The sequence below is a fragment of the Sceloporus undulatus genome, chromosome 2 (assembly GCF_019175285.1).
Source record: "Sceloporus undulatus isolate JIND9_A2432 ecotype Alabama chromosome 2, SceUnd_v1.1, whole genome shotgun sequence".
Taxonomy (NCBI): Eukaryota; Metazoa; Chordata; class Lepidosauria; order Squamata; family Phrynosomatidae; genus Sceloporus; species Sceloporus undulatus.
This window is the reverse complement of record NC_056523.1, coordinates 74,005,618-74,024,538: the sequence shown is the minus strand read 5'-3', so window position 1 is coordinate 74,024,538 and position 18,921 is coordinate 74,005,618. Positions and strand designations below refer to the sequence as shown.

Here is an 18,921-nt window from a genome sequence, read left to right as displayed (position 1 = left end):
TTTGTTATATGTGCAGCAGTAAAATCTCAATATATGTAGTTTGCCTCTGCTAATGGATTGGGATTTGTGAATATAATTAAATTTAGCTATTTCTCTTTATAGTCTTCCTTTATAATTTCTTTGTTCAGACCTGTAAATCCCATACTGTACATCCATGAAGGCTGAAATTCTTTTCAATTTGTTTTTGTCGGCTAATGTCAGATTTGTGTCCATTCATCCTCCTGTGTAGAGTCTGTCCTACTTGTTCAGTGTAGAAATAGAGAGGCATTACTGACAGGAGAACATGATTCACATTGGAGGAAGAACAAATGTGGGGACAGAGTTGGCATCTGAGTTTATGGCAGGGTCTTGTCTCTGTATCAGCATCCATGTCTTGTTTTCTGTTGTGAATAGTTGCATAAGATTTGGAGACTTTCTGTAGGCCAGTAAAAGCCTGCCTACCAGCCTTAGCAGAAGGCTGTTATCCTCCAGAATTAGTAAGGTTGTAACTTTCACTCTGTAAAGGGGGGTAATACTACATTTTCCCTATGTTTTTGAAATTTTGTTTCTTTCCTTAAAAAAAAAACCTACATTAAAAAATTTCCCTAGCTTCAAAATGTCTAGAAACTTTACACCTTTAGTTATTGGTTGGGATATTTTTGTCCACATATCTGCCCTTACTTCAAATGAAGAATCAGAGTGTTACATTCAAGTCCCTAATCTACTTTTCTATCCAAGGTGTTGGCCTCTCTACACAAGGCTTTAGGTGCAACACTGGGTGGTTTGGTGGTTTGAAGGGCAGCAGAATATATGCTGTCCCACATAAGCTGCAGGTGAAGACTGAGAGTCTCCGAAAGATTTTCTTGCTTTCACTTAGACAGCACTGTAGAAACATTGGGCAAACACCTTAAGATCATTCCAGCCTGAGACGCTGGATGCTCTTTCGGGAAACTGCTTGTTCCCAAACACAGCAACAACCCAGCCAAATGACTACAGTAGCTCTGCATCAAGAATCAAGAATGGCTGCCCCTCCCCTCTCTTGTCTAGCTGAGTGAGTTGCTATATTTGCTAAATTTCATGATCATTAAAATCCTGAGGACAGTGAGCTAAAATGCATATAAAAAAAATTGATTATACTACCTGTTTCTTGTCTTTCCCCAGCTCTTATATGACAGCCCAAAAGCACGACAAGAGGTGGACCATCACTGGCGGGCTTCTGGCTGTCCCCACATTGTCCACATCCTGGATGTTTATGAAAATATACATCATGGGAAGAGATGCCTACTGATCATCATGGAATGGTAAGAGTCAATTAAGTTTATTCTTACCTGATTCATGCTTGGGAATCCCAGGAGAAAGATATAAGATCTCCATAGTGCAATATAACAACATGCAGCTTTGTAGAAAACAGTGATCCTCTGCAGTTTCCCAAAGACATGAAAGATTTTATAAAGTAAAGAGACTCTTGTGGAAAGCCTTGGAAGCACTTTCCCCTGTGCATCACCCCTTGCATGCCTTTCCTTTCATCAGTCTGGTATTTGTGAGTACCTGCTGGTCCACACAGAGAAAATGTCTCATCCAATCTAAAGTACCCAAAGTTTTGCCCCCCCCCCCCTCTGTGATATTGCTCCTCACTTGTCTGAATCCATTCTGACCTTCTGACAGCAACAGCTCTTGGTGTGAACCCACTCTGTATTAAGAGCTTTCTTTGCTGCTTCAGAAGCCTGCATTTCTGTGAACACATCCATGTTTGCCTATTAGAAGAACATCAGTGGAGCCCTGCTGGATCAGGCTAAGGCTCCAGCTGGTCCAGGATCCTGTGTCCTACAGTGGCCAGCTGCATGATTGTGAGAAGGTCACCAGCAGGGTGTGCCTGACATTTGCCTGCCTACCGAGCCTTGCTATGGATGCATCGTCGGATCTATTTGTTTGAGCTGTTTACTTATTTAGATTATGCACCACTTTTCAATTAATAAATTTCCAGGGCGTTTAATCAGTTTCATCCACATAGCAAGAAGTCAAAGTTGAGCATAGGCAAGGCGCTGTTTCCCTATTGCCCTTGGCCTATGAGAGTGACAAAAATTATTACACAGCTGGCTGAGCAAATAGGAGCTGAATAGCCCTTAGCTTGGCCAGAGACACCAAACAGAATATGGTGTGGTTCAAGATGGGTAGTGTATTCATTTTGCACAGTCAAGATGTACCCAAAAGGCACACTGCACATGTTCACAGCCAATATGAATCTTTCTGCTATGTGTATTTAAAATGGAGTGAGCTGTGTGATACAAATTAATAGATGACCAATATAACTGCCCAAAGCAAACACAGACATGGACAGACATGGACACATAATATATAAACATAATGTCTTGTACTTAAGCCACATAAGATGGGCTGTAAGCATCTGTACAGAAATAAAAAAGCTGCAGACACTAGGAATGTTTTGTTCAAGTAGGTGCTTTCTCTGTTCAAAACAGAGAGAACTCTGTTATTTGGGGATAGAATCTGTATCATCCTTGTATCACCGAGTTTGTTGTAAGAAATGAATGGTATCTTCCCACAGACTAGCTTGTTAAATCAACATTCTTCTGCCATGATGAGAATGTTAATAAAGATTCTGTCCTAACATAGAGCTGTTTGAAAAATACAGGGCATCAACATAAAAATTGTTTTTAAAAGGCTGTTCTGGATAAATCCAAAGGCTCATCTAGTCCAGCATTGTTTCCCATACAGTACTTGCCAACCCAATGCTTTTTAGGAAGCATACAAACAAATCTTGAGTTAAATTAAATCACACCCACTCCCAACCATGTTCTTCAGCAACTGATGTTGAGGGGTGTATTGCTTCTGATGCTGGAACTGGCCCATAGCCATCATGATTAGTAGCCACTGATAGCTTTTCCTCCATGAATATGTCTAATTCTCTTAAGGCATTCAAGCTGGTGAACTTTACTACACATTGTGGGAGCAAATGTCATAGATTAACTTTGAACTGTACTTCCTTTTATCCTGAACATCCCACATTAGCTTTATTGTATGACCCCCAACCTCTAGTATAAGAAAGGAAGAAAAGTTTCTCTATATCCATCCCCTCCACACCTTGTATAATTACATACTTCTCTCTCATGTTCCCTCTTGCTCACCCAAGCTTGAGTAAATCATATCATTCCTCTCTTGATATCCCTTGCATGCTGTAAGGCCAGCCCCTTCAGGGTCTGTTATGAAAGCTCCTGTACAGACATGATCTGAAATGATGAATGGATGAGTTGGTGCCATTTATCTGTTGCCCTGGCAAGTTTCCAGAAAACTGGGAGGAGATGTAGAAGTTGGAGACAGTACTAGTGTGTTGAACACAGGGCTTAGAACGTTAGGCTTGAAAATTAATATGATAATGTTTAATGCTAGAAATTAGGGAACTAATACATTATCACCACCACTATTAACTGAAAAATTTATACAGCAGGCCCTTTGTGTTGATGGGCTGGCGATCTGCAGATTTGACCCCTGTGGATTGACACACGTCATATTATTCAGTGGTGACATGTGCATGGCTGATGCATCTGTGCACACATCACTGCCACTGAATAAAATGGGGTGCAAAGGCCTGTCTTTTTTGCTATCCATGTGAGGCAGGAATCAAAGCCATTCATAGAATCATAGAGTTGGAAGAGACCACAAGGGCCATCCAGTCCAACCCCCGCCATGCAGGAACTCCCAATCAAAGCATCCCTGACAGATGGCCATAAAACCTCTGTTTAAAGACCTCTAAGGAAGGTGACTCCACCGCTCCCTGAGGGAGTTTGTTCCACTGTTGAACAGCCCTTACTATCAAGAAGTTGCTCCTAATTTTTCCATGCTAAGTGCAGTACCTTACATTTCTCTGTGTTAAATTTAATTTTGTTAGCTTTGGCCCAGCTTTCTAGTCTATTCAGGTCATTTTGAATTTTGATCCTGTCCTCTGGAGTATTAGCTATTCCTCCTAATTTGGTGTCGTCTGCAAATTTGATAACTATGCCCCCAGTTCTGTCATCCAAGTCATTGATAAAGATGTTGAATAGCACTGGACCTAGGACAGAACCCTATGGGACCCTCATGTGCTCATAGTTCATAACATAGTCACGTTATTGATTAGCTTATTATGGCTGACTGCAAGTAACTGAAACTACAGAGAGTAAAACCACAAATAAGGGTGGACCACTGTACAGAGAATGGCAGGGAGGTTGTCATAATTTACCCAACAGCCACATTTTCTTATTGGTCCCTTCAAAAATTTTAGAGTTGCTTTTCCCCATCTGCTTTTTCCCCCCAGAGGCACTACAAATCTCATACAACAATTCGTGCATGGGGATAGTGGAAGTTCAACATGTTTGGAAATTGTCAGGCTTGGAAAAGCTATCCTAAAAGATGGAATATTATTTTACAATTTGTTCAGTTAGATTTTGTCACTGAAGTATATCTTTCCTCTTTTTTCTGTCCCATCCCACCCTCCCCAGGATGTACACTTGTCTCTGACCCTTCAAACACCTCATTTATTAAATGTCCACAAGGAATAATATTAAAAATTATTAAGGAATTATATAGTTTATTTGTGGTAGGGGGCACTGAGCCACTGGAAATGCAGCATTAAAAGCCTATCTGCCAAGGTCGGTGAGTGACTCAAGGATGAAGAATTCTTGAAACAGATTTTTCAGTGCCTCTGAACATATGCAGAAAATTTTGCTTCACAACTCAATCACTGCTTGCATTCTGGCTCCCTTCACTCTTATCAAAAAGTGCAATCTGTAAAGATCAGTGGTAGAGCACATGTTTTGCTGATTTAACGTAAAAGAACTTACTTCTGAGTCAGATTTTTAAAAGAAAGAAAGAAAGGGAAGCATAGGCAGGGATGGGGAAATGTGAATTTACCTAGCTATATCTTTTGGCTGCAAGCTTGAACCTTAAGCCTTTCCATGAGGGCAATCCACTGAAGAAGAGGGTGGGTTAAAAAGCTGAATGGATGGGGTGGGGGTTGGAGGAGGCAAGAAATAGTAAAAAAGAAATGGAGCGGGGACTTGCCATTTGTTTGTCCACTTGTCCAACAAAAATAAGCACAGGATTACAAACAGGTTGCATGAGTTTAACTAAATCAGTCATTTGTCTCTGAATAAATAGCTCCAACCTCACCAAGCCTCTCCAAGCATATGAGCCAGTGAATTAAGGGATGGGTGGAAAGTAAAGCAGAATAGGGGGTAAGTGGCTGGAGAAGCTAATATTGGAGGAAGGGGGTGGGGTTGAAGAAAACTTCATTTAATTATCTACTTGCCTAGTACTGGGTGACTGCAATAAACACACTTTAAAATTACTTTTTATTGCTGCTCCCAACAAATAATAATATGCAATATATATTTAATACAATATGGATACGGATAATTATCTGAATGTTCCTTGCCTAAGAAATTTCTGTGAAATTCAGGGGGTCACTATAGGTCAACAGGCAACATGAAGGCACATACACACATGCGATGTACAGTAATGTGTATTATACAGTAATATACAATTATTTGTTGTTGTTTGTATTTGCCAACAAGCTGGCTTCGACTTATGACAATCCTATGAGCTCCAGTCATCAATACAACTCTGCACTGCCCTGTTGTGAGGAAGGACTGAGGGAGATAAATCTGTTTATTATGGTGAATACTGAGAGATGATATCGCTGTTGTTGTTGTTGTTGTGTCTTCAAGTCATTTCTGACTTATGGTGACCCTAAGGCAAACTTATCGAATCTGAAAGGAAGATCATGTAGAAGAAAGAATGAGCATGTTTTCTGCTGCTGCACATTAAGAAGAACCTTTTTTTTTAACTGTAAGAATTGTTCAGCCATGAAATAGATTGCCTTGGAAGGTGGTAGACTCTCCATCTTTGCCAATCTTTAAACAAAGGTTGGATGGGCATCCCTTAAGTGTGCTTTAATCTTAGAGTTGAAAGTGACCACAAGGTCCATCCAGTGCAAAACTCTGCCATGAAAGAACATACAACTTTCAGCTCTTAACATTCTTTGATTCTATGAAGTCTTGTAAATTCAGAGTCATAGCTACCTTTGTTGAATCAATTCATCTTTAATACAGTCTTCTTCTGTTAGTGCTGATTTTCATTTAGTGTATATTATGCAATAGAAAGCAGAATAAAATCAACAGAAGAATATTCATAATAAATACCCAACCCACACAATGACACATAGGCCAGTAAGGGGACTACTTGCCATTCTGGCCTCAAGGGCCTGGCATTATAATTGTGTTTCAGGGTAAAATGGAAAGGGAAAGAGTACAGAATTTGAGACTGATTTATTTTAGCATAAGCTTCTTTAATCCATCTGAAGAAGCAGATTGATAACCATAAAGGTTCATGCTAAAATAAGTCAATTAGTGTTGAAGTTATTGCTTAATTCCTTCATTTCTTCCACACATCTTCCATTTTATGTAAATTTCATGGCTAGTTAACATACCGACTGCTAAGCAAATGACTCCCCTCCATTCCATACTAAAAATAATTTTTCCTTCCTTCTAAAGTTCTGCTAGGATTACTCACAAAATCAAGTGAGCTAAGATGCACTGTTTAAAAAAGAACCCATATGAATTAATTCCTGGAATCATTAAATATTCATACATTCATTCCTTTACAGTCTTGAGACCAAATATAAAAATAAAATAAATAAAAGTACACACACATACAGCTAAAATTAATAAAATCTGCACTAAATACAAGTCTCTAACAGTTTGTTGTTGTTGTTGTTGTTGTTGTTGTGTGCCATCAAGTTGTTTCTGACATGGTGACCCTAAGGCAAATCTATCATAGGCTTTTCTTGGGAAGATTTTTTCAGAGGAGGTTTGCTATTGCCTTCCCCTGAGGCTGAGAGCATGTCACTTGCCTGCAGTCATCCAGTGGGTTTCATGGCTAAGCTGCCCAAAAATTACCAGTATCCTTATTCTGTCCGTGACTCTTTTGATGTATGGTAAAAAATACCTTCCCTTTGGGTGGTTGCATGTCTTCACACCTCTGGGTTTTTCTGGGTCCGGCAGCCCTTCTGATGTCTGAGCTGGAGTAACCATTAGCCTGTAGAGCCCAGTCTAGATGTTTCAACTCATCTTCCAAGAAGTAGGGTTCACAGATCCTTTTGGCCTGGTCTACCAGTGTTTTTATTGTGCTTCTTTTTTGTCTTAGGTGATGGTTGGAATTCTTGTGTAGGTATCAGTCCATGTATGTAGGTGCTTAAGTGCACTGATAAGTGGTATAGAATGTACTTGCTATTGCTATAGGGAAATTGATGAGGAAACACAATCTCCAAATGATCTACAGACCAACCAAGAAAATCCAGCAAATGCTGTGCTCAGCAAAGGACAAGAGAGATCCTCTCATAGCCGCAGGCGTTTATCAGATACCATGCAGCTGTGGACAAGTCTACATAGGGACCACCAAACGCAGTGTATGATAACACTGAAATTCTGGACCATGCCAACAACTATCAGGTCAGAATGCACAGGGAAGCCATTGAAATCCATAAACATCTGGATAATTTCAACTGGAAAGAAGAAACTCTTAAAGTGAACAAAGTTTGGCTACCAGTCCTGAAGATAGCAAAATGAGGACTCAGCAAATGCAAATGAGAAACCACCCAGGGTCAGGGGCTTTCCCAGCAGATAATGACCACCAATTAGCAGACACTAATCCTCTTTGCATATCCTCCCATCCTGAGGCCCTGCCATCAACACCAGAACAATACACAGATTAATATGGAATATCCTCCAGACCCAGGGTCACACAGCATATTTATATCCAGTTCTCTTCTAGGCCAGCATTCTCTGAAGATGCCAGCCACATAAGGTATTGGCTCTCAAATGGTGGGGCGAGACCCCTGAGGCCACAAGACTTGGAGGCTTTGATTTGTCCTCCTCCTCTTAATAAACTTTTTATGTATGTGTTGAGTTAAATATTGAATTTACTTGAACAAAACTGTTCTAATTTGAATGATGTTATTTCTTTATAAAATGTTAAAATATGAATATATATGAGTGCAAATGAAAATATGCACACTAAAAAACCAAAATATTTGTATTCATATACTACGTTGAGTGGGGTGCACATGATGTCTACATGTAGATGTAAAGGGGAGGTCCTAAGTGTAAAAAGTTTGAGTACAACTAATTAAATTACTCCTTTAAGTATACTTTGTTGGGGGTGGGGAAGAGTGTTCAACAAGAACTTAGAAATAAATAGTTAATGCAACAAGCTGTCCTTAAGTTAAATTTCAAATTATGGAGACGGATGCTAGGTTCTGTGCTTGTGCTATTACTACTCATAGACAAATATTAGGGGGAAATTATAATATGGAAATCTTAGTTTCTTGCCAGTAACCCCAGCTGTTAGTAGAGTTGGTTGGAAAATATCTGACCCTAAACCAGGGAAGGTAGAAGTAGTGTATCAATTTAGCCAGCATGTCATCTTTTTTTCTAAGTTTCCCTTTAATGTCCCAACTTTCCATATGCTTGCTTTCATCACATGGTCTCGCTATTCTTTTAGTGGTTTCTTATGAAAGCCCTAAAGAATCAGTTTTACATTTCTCTTCAATAGAGTCTTCCTTTCCTTTTGCTCCTTCTGTTATTTTCCCCCCTCTTACTGATTCTAGAAAGCAATGGCAGGAGAACTCCAGGGATTACTGGTTGCATTCCTGCAGTACTGTCTGTTGTGCTCATTTCTAGTTGGGTCAGCAAACAACAGTGATTCAGCTTTTTCTGTAGAGTCTGCCTATATATTAAATCATAGGCTTTAAAACTTACTGTGCTTTTGTGGCTTTTTCCTTATCTCTGCTTTCATAAATATTATAGTTTGAAGTGCCTCTCTGTACAATCCACGTGCTTGATTACAGAGTCACTAGACCTGACATGCTTTGTGATGGGACCAAAACAAAGACAGGAATAATATTTTGGACCTGATTCATCAAATTTCTTTTGAGTACCTGTTAAACAGTCAGAATTCTGTATTTATGCTCTAGGATGCACATTTCTGAACTAATTTTTACAAATGGTATTTAGACTTGGGTTGCCATTCCAAACTTCTCTGTGCAAGTTTGCACCAATGACTAAGCTTTGGCTTTCTTTTTTAAATTGCTGGATTGGGGTCCATTTTGCATGGAACTTGGTATTATTTATTTATTTATTTTACAGATGGTAGATGCTAGCAATCAAATATCTGTTTGTTCAAATCAAAAGCAAAATCATTAGCATCAATCTGGGCAAAGTCAAATATATTTCCAGATGTATACATACAATTTGTGCAATGCAGTAGTCTGCAGATATCCAGTCCCAAGCAAGTCACTTACCAAGGCTATAGTCCTATCTGCTGTTAAGCCACTTAGGTCCTGTTGAAGTTCATTATATTTAGGCAGCATGTGTGCAAAGTGCAATCTGATGAGGATAAGTCACATGTAGATATGACTATAACTGAACATAGCTGTTAGTTAGCCAGTGGTGGATTTAGACAACTCCAGACCAGGTTTCTTGAAAGTCTGTCCTTCATAGGCTTGCTATAAATCAAAACTTACTTGGCAGCAATTAACACCAAAGTTTGGGCAAGACTCTTGGGAGTGTGGTGGTCTCCAAGCTCCAGGGATTTTGAGATCCATTTCAGTCTGGTTACAGGCCTGAGTATGGAACAGAGACAGCTTTGGTCACATTGGTGGGGTGATCCTAGACAAGGAACTGGGCAGTGGGAGTGCACCCCTATTGATTCTACTGGCCCTTTCAGCAGCATTTGATACCATTGACCATGAGAGCTGTGTCTTTCAGATGGAAGATGGTTTTAGTGTTTTACAGTGGTTCCTGTATTCCTTGGAAGGGTCCCTTGGGGCTCAGTTTTGTCCCCCATGCTATTCAGCATCTACATGAAACTACTGGGAGAAGCTGTCTGGGGTTTAGGAGTCAGACACCATTTGTGTGCTGATGACACTCAACTCTCCCTCTCTCTCTCCACTCCATATAATTCTAAGGAAGCTGTCTTGGTACTGTACAAGTGTCTGCTGTGAGCAGTGCACAAGATTTGAGTAAATACATTAAAGCTTACTCCAGAAAAGAGAGAGGTGCTCCTAGTCAGATAGAAGGCAGATCAAGGAATAGAGATACATCCTGTGCTGGATGGTGTTACACTCCCCTTGAAATCTCAGGATCATAGCTTGTGTGTACTCCTGGACTCAGCCTTGAACCTGGAAGCCCAGGTCTCAGCAGTGGCCAGGAGTAGGTTTGCAAAATTGAAGGTAGTGCACCAGCTGTGCCTGTTCTTTGAGATGTCATATCTGGCCACAGTGACATATACCTTTGTTACATGCAGTTTGGTTACTATAATGCATCTAAATACAGCTGTCTTTGGAAACTTTTCAGAAATTGTCACATGTCCAAAATGGTGCAACCAGACTGCTGACTGGGGCCAATTACAGAAAGCATATAACTTCCCCGTTGAAACAGCTACACTGCCTACTGGGCCATTTTCAGCTACAATTCAAAGTGCTGGTTATGACCAGTAAAGCTGATGTCCAAAATGTCTGAAAGACTGTAGCTTCCAGTATGAACTTACATGAATTTTAAGATCCCTGAGAAGGGGCTTTCACTCAGTCTCATCACTGTCACAGGCATGTTTAGTGAGGACAAGAAGAGCCTTCTTGATGGCTGATCCCAGACTCTGGAATTCCCTCTCATGAGATGATGGTCTGGCTCCTTCTCTGCTTCCTTTCCACTGAGAGACAGAGAGCTTTCTGTTTATCAGTCTTGTCTGTTACAGAATGTCTTTTATTTGGAGTATAGTATATATGCAATGGTACTTTTATGGTTATTATATTTTAACTGTTTTTTTAAAAAAACTTTTTAAATTAATGTTTTAAATGTGAATGTTTAATTGTTTTAACTTTTGTATTATCTATAATTTTAACTGCATTTTCAAAACTCAAATTTGTGAGCCACTTTGGGTCCCATATTGGCCAAAAGGCATGGTATACAGTAAACAAACAAACAACAACAACAAGGCAAGGTTTTCAAATCTCAGCCCAGTACTCCCTCTGGCTGCTTTAAAATTTCTGAAAGGAATGCAATCACAGTTCCTCCACTGCCCTCTGTGAACACTTCTTTCCTCCTCTTCTTCCATTTCTTGCTATAGTCAGCTGGGTTTCCATTTTCTTCACTTTAGATAGTGAGGGAGGGAGTTATGTAGGAGAGAAGTAGGGCAGGAAGCGCAGCAGCGTTATCCTCTCTCCTGTGACATGGACATATTTAATGGAAAGGAAGAGGCAGCATCTCCAGCATGTGCTTTAGCAAAATTAGCTCAAAGAATAAAGGCCTTCACTACATTCTCCATGTATTGTGCTGACAGTATTGATGCAGCTAGTTTCAACACATCTCTTCATGTTTTTCCTATTTTAACATCAGGCACAGAGCCGATCAAGAGGAAAGCCTTTATACAATTTGTAATACTTATAGCAAGGCTATAGTAGGAATGGAGAACATATGGCCCTGCACTTTTGGGATTGCAGTTCCCATAAGCCTTAGCCAGTTTAGTCACGTGATATGGAGTGGTGGGAACAACAATCCAGTATCCCTGGAAAACTACTTCTCACCTGGTCCTGGCTATAGAATATGTACAATCCAAGCTGTCATGGGCATTTATAGATCCAAAGCACGTTAAACTGTTCCAGAGAACCACCAGAAGTGTATACCATGAAATACCAGAATGAGATCCTTTTGGAAGCCCAGCTGTGTCACAAGATAGGCTTCTGTTTTGCTGCTTCAGATGCAGAATCTCAGCAATCAACAGGAGCAACCCTGCCCTCCAGGTTGCATTATATTTTTCAGTCACTGATGTTTGTATTACAACTAGGCCTGTACAGTATATGAGGTATGGGTGAGGAAAGGTAGCTGCTTTGTCACAGGATCATTTAAAACAAAAAAACACTCAGACACATCCTTTCAAACTCATTTTTCAGGCATCTGAAAAGTTCCAGAAATGCCCTGGACTCTAAAGCAGGAGGAAAATTTGGACTAGTTGTCCCACAGTTTTTTGTGGGTTTTTCGGGCTATGTGGCCATGCTCTAGAAGTGTTTCTTCCTGACGTTTCGCCAGCACCTGTAGCTGGCATCTTCAGAGAATGCTTGCCTGGAAAGGACTTGGGTACAGTGTGTGTGTATGTATATATGTGTGTGTGTCTGTGTGTGTGTATACACACACACACACACACACACACTGTGTGACCTGACAAGGCAGGAGTGATTTGCATGTTTATTGTTCTGTTGCTAATGGCAGGCAACAGAACAATACACATGCAAATCACTCCTGTCTTCCCAGGTCACACAGTATATATACAGTATACCCAACTCCTTTCCAGGCAAACATTCTCTGAAGATGCCAGCCACAAATGCTGGCGAAACGTCAGGAAGAAACTCTTCTAGAACATGGCCACATAGCCCCCAAAACCCACAAAAAACTATGGATGCAGACCATGAAAGACTTAGACTTCACAGTTGTCCCGCATTTATAAAGTAAGCAAGGTACTTTCTTCAAGGACTGTTTTCAACATCCAAACAACTTGGGCAAAATTATTATTTTTGTGGGATTGATAGTGTTTCTGTTGCATACCTGCTGCATGCTTGTAATATTACAGTAATAACTTTCAGGCATCCTTTAAGAATAATGAAACTAACATTAGAGGCGCATAGCCAACATGAAATGGAAACATATCAATCCCACAAAAATAAGCTACTGAAATGGGATCCCCTCGTCTGCCTACATTTGAATCATCTGTGTGTGCATGCTTTGTTCACAGCATGGAGGGAGGGGAACTGTTCAGCAGGATCCAGGAGCGAGGAGACCAAGCATTTACAGAAAAAGGTAAAATGCCATTTTTTAAAAACTTTTTTTTTTTAATGGGTGTGTGTGGTGCAGATTTTTGTTTGAAAGAAAAGCAAAATCTGAGCATGTGTGCTAAAACTTTAAAAAGTGTTGGTAGAATTTTTTTCTCCAGTTATAAATTTCTAAAATGATATTTTACTTTTGTTTCTTGTTTTTCTAACAATAAACAACTGTGGGCACTCAGTCTGGGGTTTATCATCCCATAGACACTATAGACTATAGCAGAACAGTGCATCCTGTCAGACATGTGAAACCCTCACCTCCCCTTTCAACCTGTCATTACCATAATAAATGTGATCCAACACAACAGAGCCTCTCATCAAAGGGGTCCCCTCCTGTGCCTTGCCTTAGGAGCACTCACAGTTGTGTTCTCCTCCAGCTACCTTCAGGAGATGAGAGAGAGGAGAGGTTAACCAGAGCTCTTTGTTGGAGGTTGCACAACTAGAGACCAAAATTGTGTTCAGCACTACAGTCTGTTTTTTTAAAAGACATGTACTGCATTGTTAGTGTACATGTAGGCCGTAGATCAGGGGTAGGCAACCTTTTTGAGCCGGGGGCCGGGTTGCTGCCCTTCAGGCGACTGGGGGGCCGAAGGCGGGGGTGGAGCTTTCACCCTCCGGGGGCAGAGCCGCGTGCCGGCGATGGAGCTTCCACCCTCCGGGGCAGAGCCGCGTGCTGGGGGTGGAGCTTCCACCCTCCGGGGCGGAGCTGCATGCCGGGAGCGGAGCTTCTACCCTCCGGGGGCCAGGCCTCCTCCTCTTTGCAGGCCCCTTACAAGGCCCCAGGCCCCATCAGAGACCGGCAAAAAAGCTGGTGGTGGCCGCCAGCGCTGGAGACCTCCCCCTCTTTGCGGGCCCCTGACGGGGCCCCAGGCCCTGTCAGAGGCCGGCAAAAAAGCCGGCAGGGGACGACAGCGCTGGAGGCCTCCCCCTCTTTGCCGGCCCCTGATGGGCCCCAGGCCCTGTCAAAGGCCAGCAAAAAAGCCGTCAGGGGACGCCAGCGCTGGAGGCCTCCTCCTCTTTGCCGGCCCTTTTGCCGTCGCTGGGGCCCTCCAGGGGGGCGGTGGCAGTGGCGGGCCTCTGGGAGACCCCCTGCCGCCGTCGGATCCCTCCTGGAGGGCGCCAGCGACGGCATCGGGCCTCGAAGAGGCCTCCTGCTGCCGTCAGGGCCCTCCTGGAGGGTGCCAGCGACGGCATCGGGCCTCGCAGAGGCCCCCTGCCGCCATCGGGGCCCTCCTGGAGGGTGCCAGCGACGGCATCAGGCCTTGCAGAGGCCACTGCCAATGGCGGCGAAGTCTCACGTGACCTTACTTGTGGTCACGCGAGACTTCACCTCTAGGCGCCGCCATTTTTTTCAAAATGGCGGTGAAGTCTCATGCGACTACGGGGGAGGTTGCGTGAGATTTCGCCGCCATTTTGAAAAAAAAATGACGGCGGCCGGGAGCGGCATAAGCCGCAAGCGGGGAAGGCAGGGGCCGGCAGAAAGGTCTCCGCGGGCCGCATCTGGCCTGCGGGGCAGAGGTTGCCAACCCCTGCCATAGATTAAACACAACACAAAAGCTAACAATTAGTCTACTTTGTTGAACACAGGCAATATACATGAATTCAATAAACCTGTGTTTCTGTCATTTTTATTGTTGCCTTCTGAGCAAGGGACCAGTGAGTAGCAGAGTTTAAAGGTGAGGGCACTGCCATTTGCAAAATGAAAACCCAGCTGTTGGGGCTAATTTTAGTTTTTCCTTTCTTGACACTAACCTTGGAAACAAATAAGCTAGCTGCTATTCAGAAACACTGCCTAGTTGCATATCTCTGAGGTATGGTGAGAATGTTAATATGACCTTTCTATAAAATTATGTTTCCAGAGGCCTCTGAAATAATGAGAGACATTGGAACAGCCATCCAGTATCTACATGGGATGAATATAGCCCATAGAGATGTCAAGGTGAGGCTTGAAAGTGTCTTGGCAGAATGGAGAAAAAACTGAACAATAGAAGCTACTGGCAAGACCTGACTTAATGCAGGCCATGTTACTATACGGAGATGAAGTAGCTTCTTCCCATTTTCAATTGTGCAAAGAAGCATCCGGCAGGAACTCAAATATCTTCTGTATATGCAATTATTTGAGAGCCTTGAGCATTTAAATATATATATAAAAGAAGATGTAATTTTGATTTAAAATCAGCACCACCAGCTTGTATTCTACTGAAACAAAGATACAAACTTGGCTCTGGATACTTTACCTGTGACCCTCCTTCTCAACCTAGAGGAAAAGAACAGAGCTTACTATTAAACAGATCTTATTCCCAGGAATTGTTCCTGTAGTTTCATTTTATCTATCTTTCTTGATACCATTACAGCCAGAAAATCTGCTTTATACATCTAAAGAGAAGGATGCAGTGCTCAAGCTCACCGATTTTGGATTTGCCAAAGAGACAACCATACAGAATGCACTACAAACCCCATGTTACACTCCATACTATGTAGGTGAGTCTGTGTTTTTCATACCAATCCACATAATTATTTTGAAAATTGTGTTTTGGGAGGGAAAAGTCTGTGCTTTAGAAAATATAGGTCCAAAATACACTGCAGAAATAATCCATTTTGAGACTGTTTTAATTGCCCTAGCTCACTGCTAGGTAATCCTGGGAATTGTAGTTTATTGTGGCATCAGAGCTCCCTGACAGAGAAGGCTAAATGTCTCACAAAATTAGTTCCAAGAATGCCCTAACATTGAGCAAAGGCAGTTAAAGCAGTCTCAAACTAGAATATTTCTGCAATGTGTTTTGATCCATAGTTATCTGACATTGTCAAGCCTCAGCAAAGGTCTGGCTTCAAACAACTGGATTCCAGGTCTAAGAACAATAGTTCAGCTGAGCCAGATGAAAATACATGGTCAAAAACAGATAGAGTACATGTAACAAGGCAGCAATCCAGGGTCTGAAGAGAGGAAGCAAGTACATAGTCAAAACTAGTCAGAGACCCAGTTTCCAAGGCTGAAATTGAGGACAGGAGGCAGGAACCTAGGAAGGTAATATCCTTGGCCAAAGTACAAGATGATTGACTTGAGGGCAAGCTCTGGGGCTCTAAAGGCCTGTAGGACAGACACTGAATGGCATGTCAGCAAACCCTTCAATCAGACAGATTGCTGCTGTCCTCAGATCGCTGTCTTTGAGACTTCAAATAGAAAACAATGAAGGCCCTGGAGGTGAAGGAAGTATGGTACCAAAGCTCATCAGCACAGAACAGTGGCTCAAGACACACACAGATCACTGCCACTTTACACCCACACAAAATGTAAGATAATGGTAAATGTTTATCAGGCATCACTGGTCCCCAGAGGGTTTAAATATGAAGAATTAATTTTTCAAGTAGCAACCACTTATTTAAAAACAGTGAACAAACATTTGTTGTTCTGTGAATAAAATGAGAAAAGCTGACACTCACTGTGCATTTGGTTCTCTTTCCCATCCTGCTGCTTAGCCCCAGAAGTTCTTGGTCCTGAGAAGTATGACAAATCCTGTGATATGTGGTCTCTCGGTGTCATCATGTATATTCTGTAAGTGTGAAGTGAGGAGAAAAAAAAATGTTTAAAAAGCAAAGCTCTTGATATGTCAGGTATGAGCAGTTGCTTTGTGTCCCAACCCACACCCATTCCTAATGCCAATGGTACCTTAACAGTATTTTTTCATTTAAGATGCACTAAGAGAAATTAGTCACTGGGTTATTACTCACTACATCAGAATAATGAGCGGCCATTTGTGACTCTACATGGGACCAGGGAGGAGGGAAGGTGTAGTGACTTCCTGCAAGCCTTTCTTTATATGTCATGCTGTTGACAGCTTGTGTGGATTCCCCCCATTCTACTCCAACACTGGCCAAGCCATTTCTCCAGGAATGAAGAGGAGAATTCGGATGGGACAGTATGGATTTCCAAACCCTGAATGGTCAGAAGTATCCGATGAAGGTAAATTGACTGCTGCTCTCCTTTCATACATGTGCAATGATGAGTGAAAGAAGTTTGGTGTATTGCGTCTCCTGTGGTGTTATTGGACTACATACGTTCTGTTTGAAATCTATGAGAATATAAAGTTTTTAAACTGTGTTTAAAACTGTACAAACTGCAAAGAAATCTAGAAAGAATACTCAGCATTGTAAAAAGACTATTCACGAACCCAGAAGACAAATGATAAAACCATAAACACCACTACTTCAGCTCCCATACTGGTATTAGAGTGAGCTTGATGGAAATGCTAGGGCAGTAAAGAGATAGGGAACAGTGAGTTCCAGTTAACAAGTCCTGTACCTAGGCATCATCACTATCTGTCTGTCACTTTCCTCATTCCTGTAGTTGTTTCAGTGTATGTCAGTCTAGTGCCTGGTTGACATACTCTGCAACGTCAACGGTAGCTACTGTTTGTAAATGTGATGTTCCCTAAAGCAGATTATGTCGCACAGGGATGAGGCAGCATGTGCACAGCATTGTGAGTAGCTCATTGATGCACCATGTTAAAGATGTTGTGCCACTTTGGGCTAGCTTTGTTGGCACTGTCATATGCATCTGATTGTTACAATTGACATACATACAAGGTGAGACAGACCTTATTTATCTCCCAGAGAAACTGCAGCATCTACCTTGATGGAAGTCACATTGTACTGTTACAGCAGTGTATATCCATAATGGAAGGCCCTGTCAGCCATCAAACACCAGAAATGTCACTCTCTCAAACTCTTATACAGGCGAGAAATCCCTGCTTCTTTAGGGACAGAATTTCTTAGCTGTCTCCTTTAACCACAGGCAGGGATACTGGTGGCCTATCACAAGTATTCAATAAAAAGGGAAACTATTTTGTTCTTTACCTCAGGCAGCAAAATGTTTGAGTTGACCCTGCTCATATGCACCTATATTTAATAAACTTGGAAATGCATAATATTTAGAGAGGGGGGAACATTTGGAGAGATTCCTCCCCCCCCCCCCCCAGTCCTGTAACATCTGTGCTTTGTTTAGTCACCAACTCAGTTGTTAATCACTACAGTCATTCTTAGGGATGAGTTGTCTTTCCCCAATGTTGCTGAGATGCATTGCTTCGGATACAGATTAGCAGAGCTGCAAATGCAGTACATCCCCACGTGCTCCAAGAGTCTATTTTAAGGATGTGGATCAATATTTCAAATATTGTTTTCCTTGTACAAATACAGAATCATAAGCAATTGTTGAATTTTCAGTTTCTGCTAATCTGTGATATCCAAATTAGACATAATTTGGTTCCACTGAAGACTCACAAAAATCAGAAATTCGAACATTCTTCTTGATACTGCTGCCATCTAGATTAAACATTTTCAGTCACCTGTACAATTAAACTGAAAATGTAATGGATTGGGATCACACACTCACTGACATGGCCTCCTCCACTAGTGCCTCAAATGAGCCTAGGAATAACATATATGCATCTAGGTTTAGTTCATAGATTTGAATAAATTGGGGTGGGGAGATGCCAGCCCACTCTCCATTCACATATTCACTTTTATGTGGATGAACACAGAAAGTCATCACATATGAGCAGTTTGTTGTTGTTTTGTACCTTCAAGTCTTCTCTGACTTACAGCAACCTATCACAGGGTTTTATTGGCAAATTTGTTCAAAGGAGGTTTGCCATTTCCTTCTTCTGAGGCTGAGAGAGTATGCCTTGCCCAAGGTCACCCAGTGGGTTTAAGTGGGTGAGTGGGGATTCAAACCCTGGTCTCCAGAGATGCAGTCCAGCACTCAAACCACTACACCACTTGGGCTCCACTTGCTTATATATTATGAGACTAGACACCAGATAATTTTTTAAAAGGTAATATGAACTGTTTTGGGCCAATCCTATTTACATGGAAGCAGCAAATCATATTTAATGGAACCCTCTTTTGTGATTGAGATTGCTGTGTCAAGTGTGAATCTTGAACAGGCAGGAGAATTACATGACCCTTCAGATGTTGTTGAACTGCAACTCCCAGCATTCCTCACAATGAGCTATGCTGTCTCA

At 41.8% G+C, this 18,921-nt stretch overlaps 3 protein-coding genes across 7 annotated transcripts in view; 1 reads left to right on the top strand and 2 right to left on the bottom strand.

The window, feature by feature from the left end:
* C2H3orf18 (chromosome 2 C3orf18 homolog) overlaps window positions 1-18,921 on the bottom strand; it is a 504,125-nt gene that overhangs the window by 342,772 nt on the left and 142,432 nt on the right. The window lies entirely within an intron of this gene.
* The window catches only part of CISH (cytokine inducible SH2 containing protein), a 259,908-nt gene that overhangs the window by 131,214 nt on the left and 109,773 nt on the right, over window positions 1-18,921 (bottom strand). The gene's annotated exons all lie outside the window — the stretch shown is intronic.
* Window positions 1-18,921, top strand: part of MAPKAPK3 (MAPK activated protein kinase 3) — a 124,104-nt gene that overhangs the window by 93,320 nt on the left and 11,863 nt on the right. For all 3 annotated transcript variants that reach the window (XM_042448819.1, XM_042448818.1, XM_042448816.1), the window contains exons 3-8: window positions 1,141-1,280; window positions 12,814-12,878; window positions 14,761-14,840; window positions 15,256-15,382; window positions 16,379-16,454; window positions 16,738-16,862. In XM_042448819.1, coding sequence (XP_042304753.1) covers window positions 1,141-1,280; window positions 12,814-12,878; window positions 14,761-14,840; window positions 15,256-15,382; window positions 16,379-16,454; window positions 16,738-16,862 — 613 coding nt within the window. The remainder of the gene's footprint in view (window positions 1-1,140; window positions 1,281-12,813; window positions 12,879-14,760; window positions 14,841-15,255; window positions 15,383-16,378; window positions 16,455-16,737; window positions 16,863-18,921) is intronic.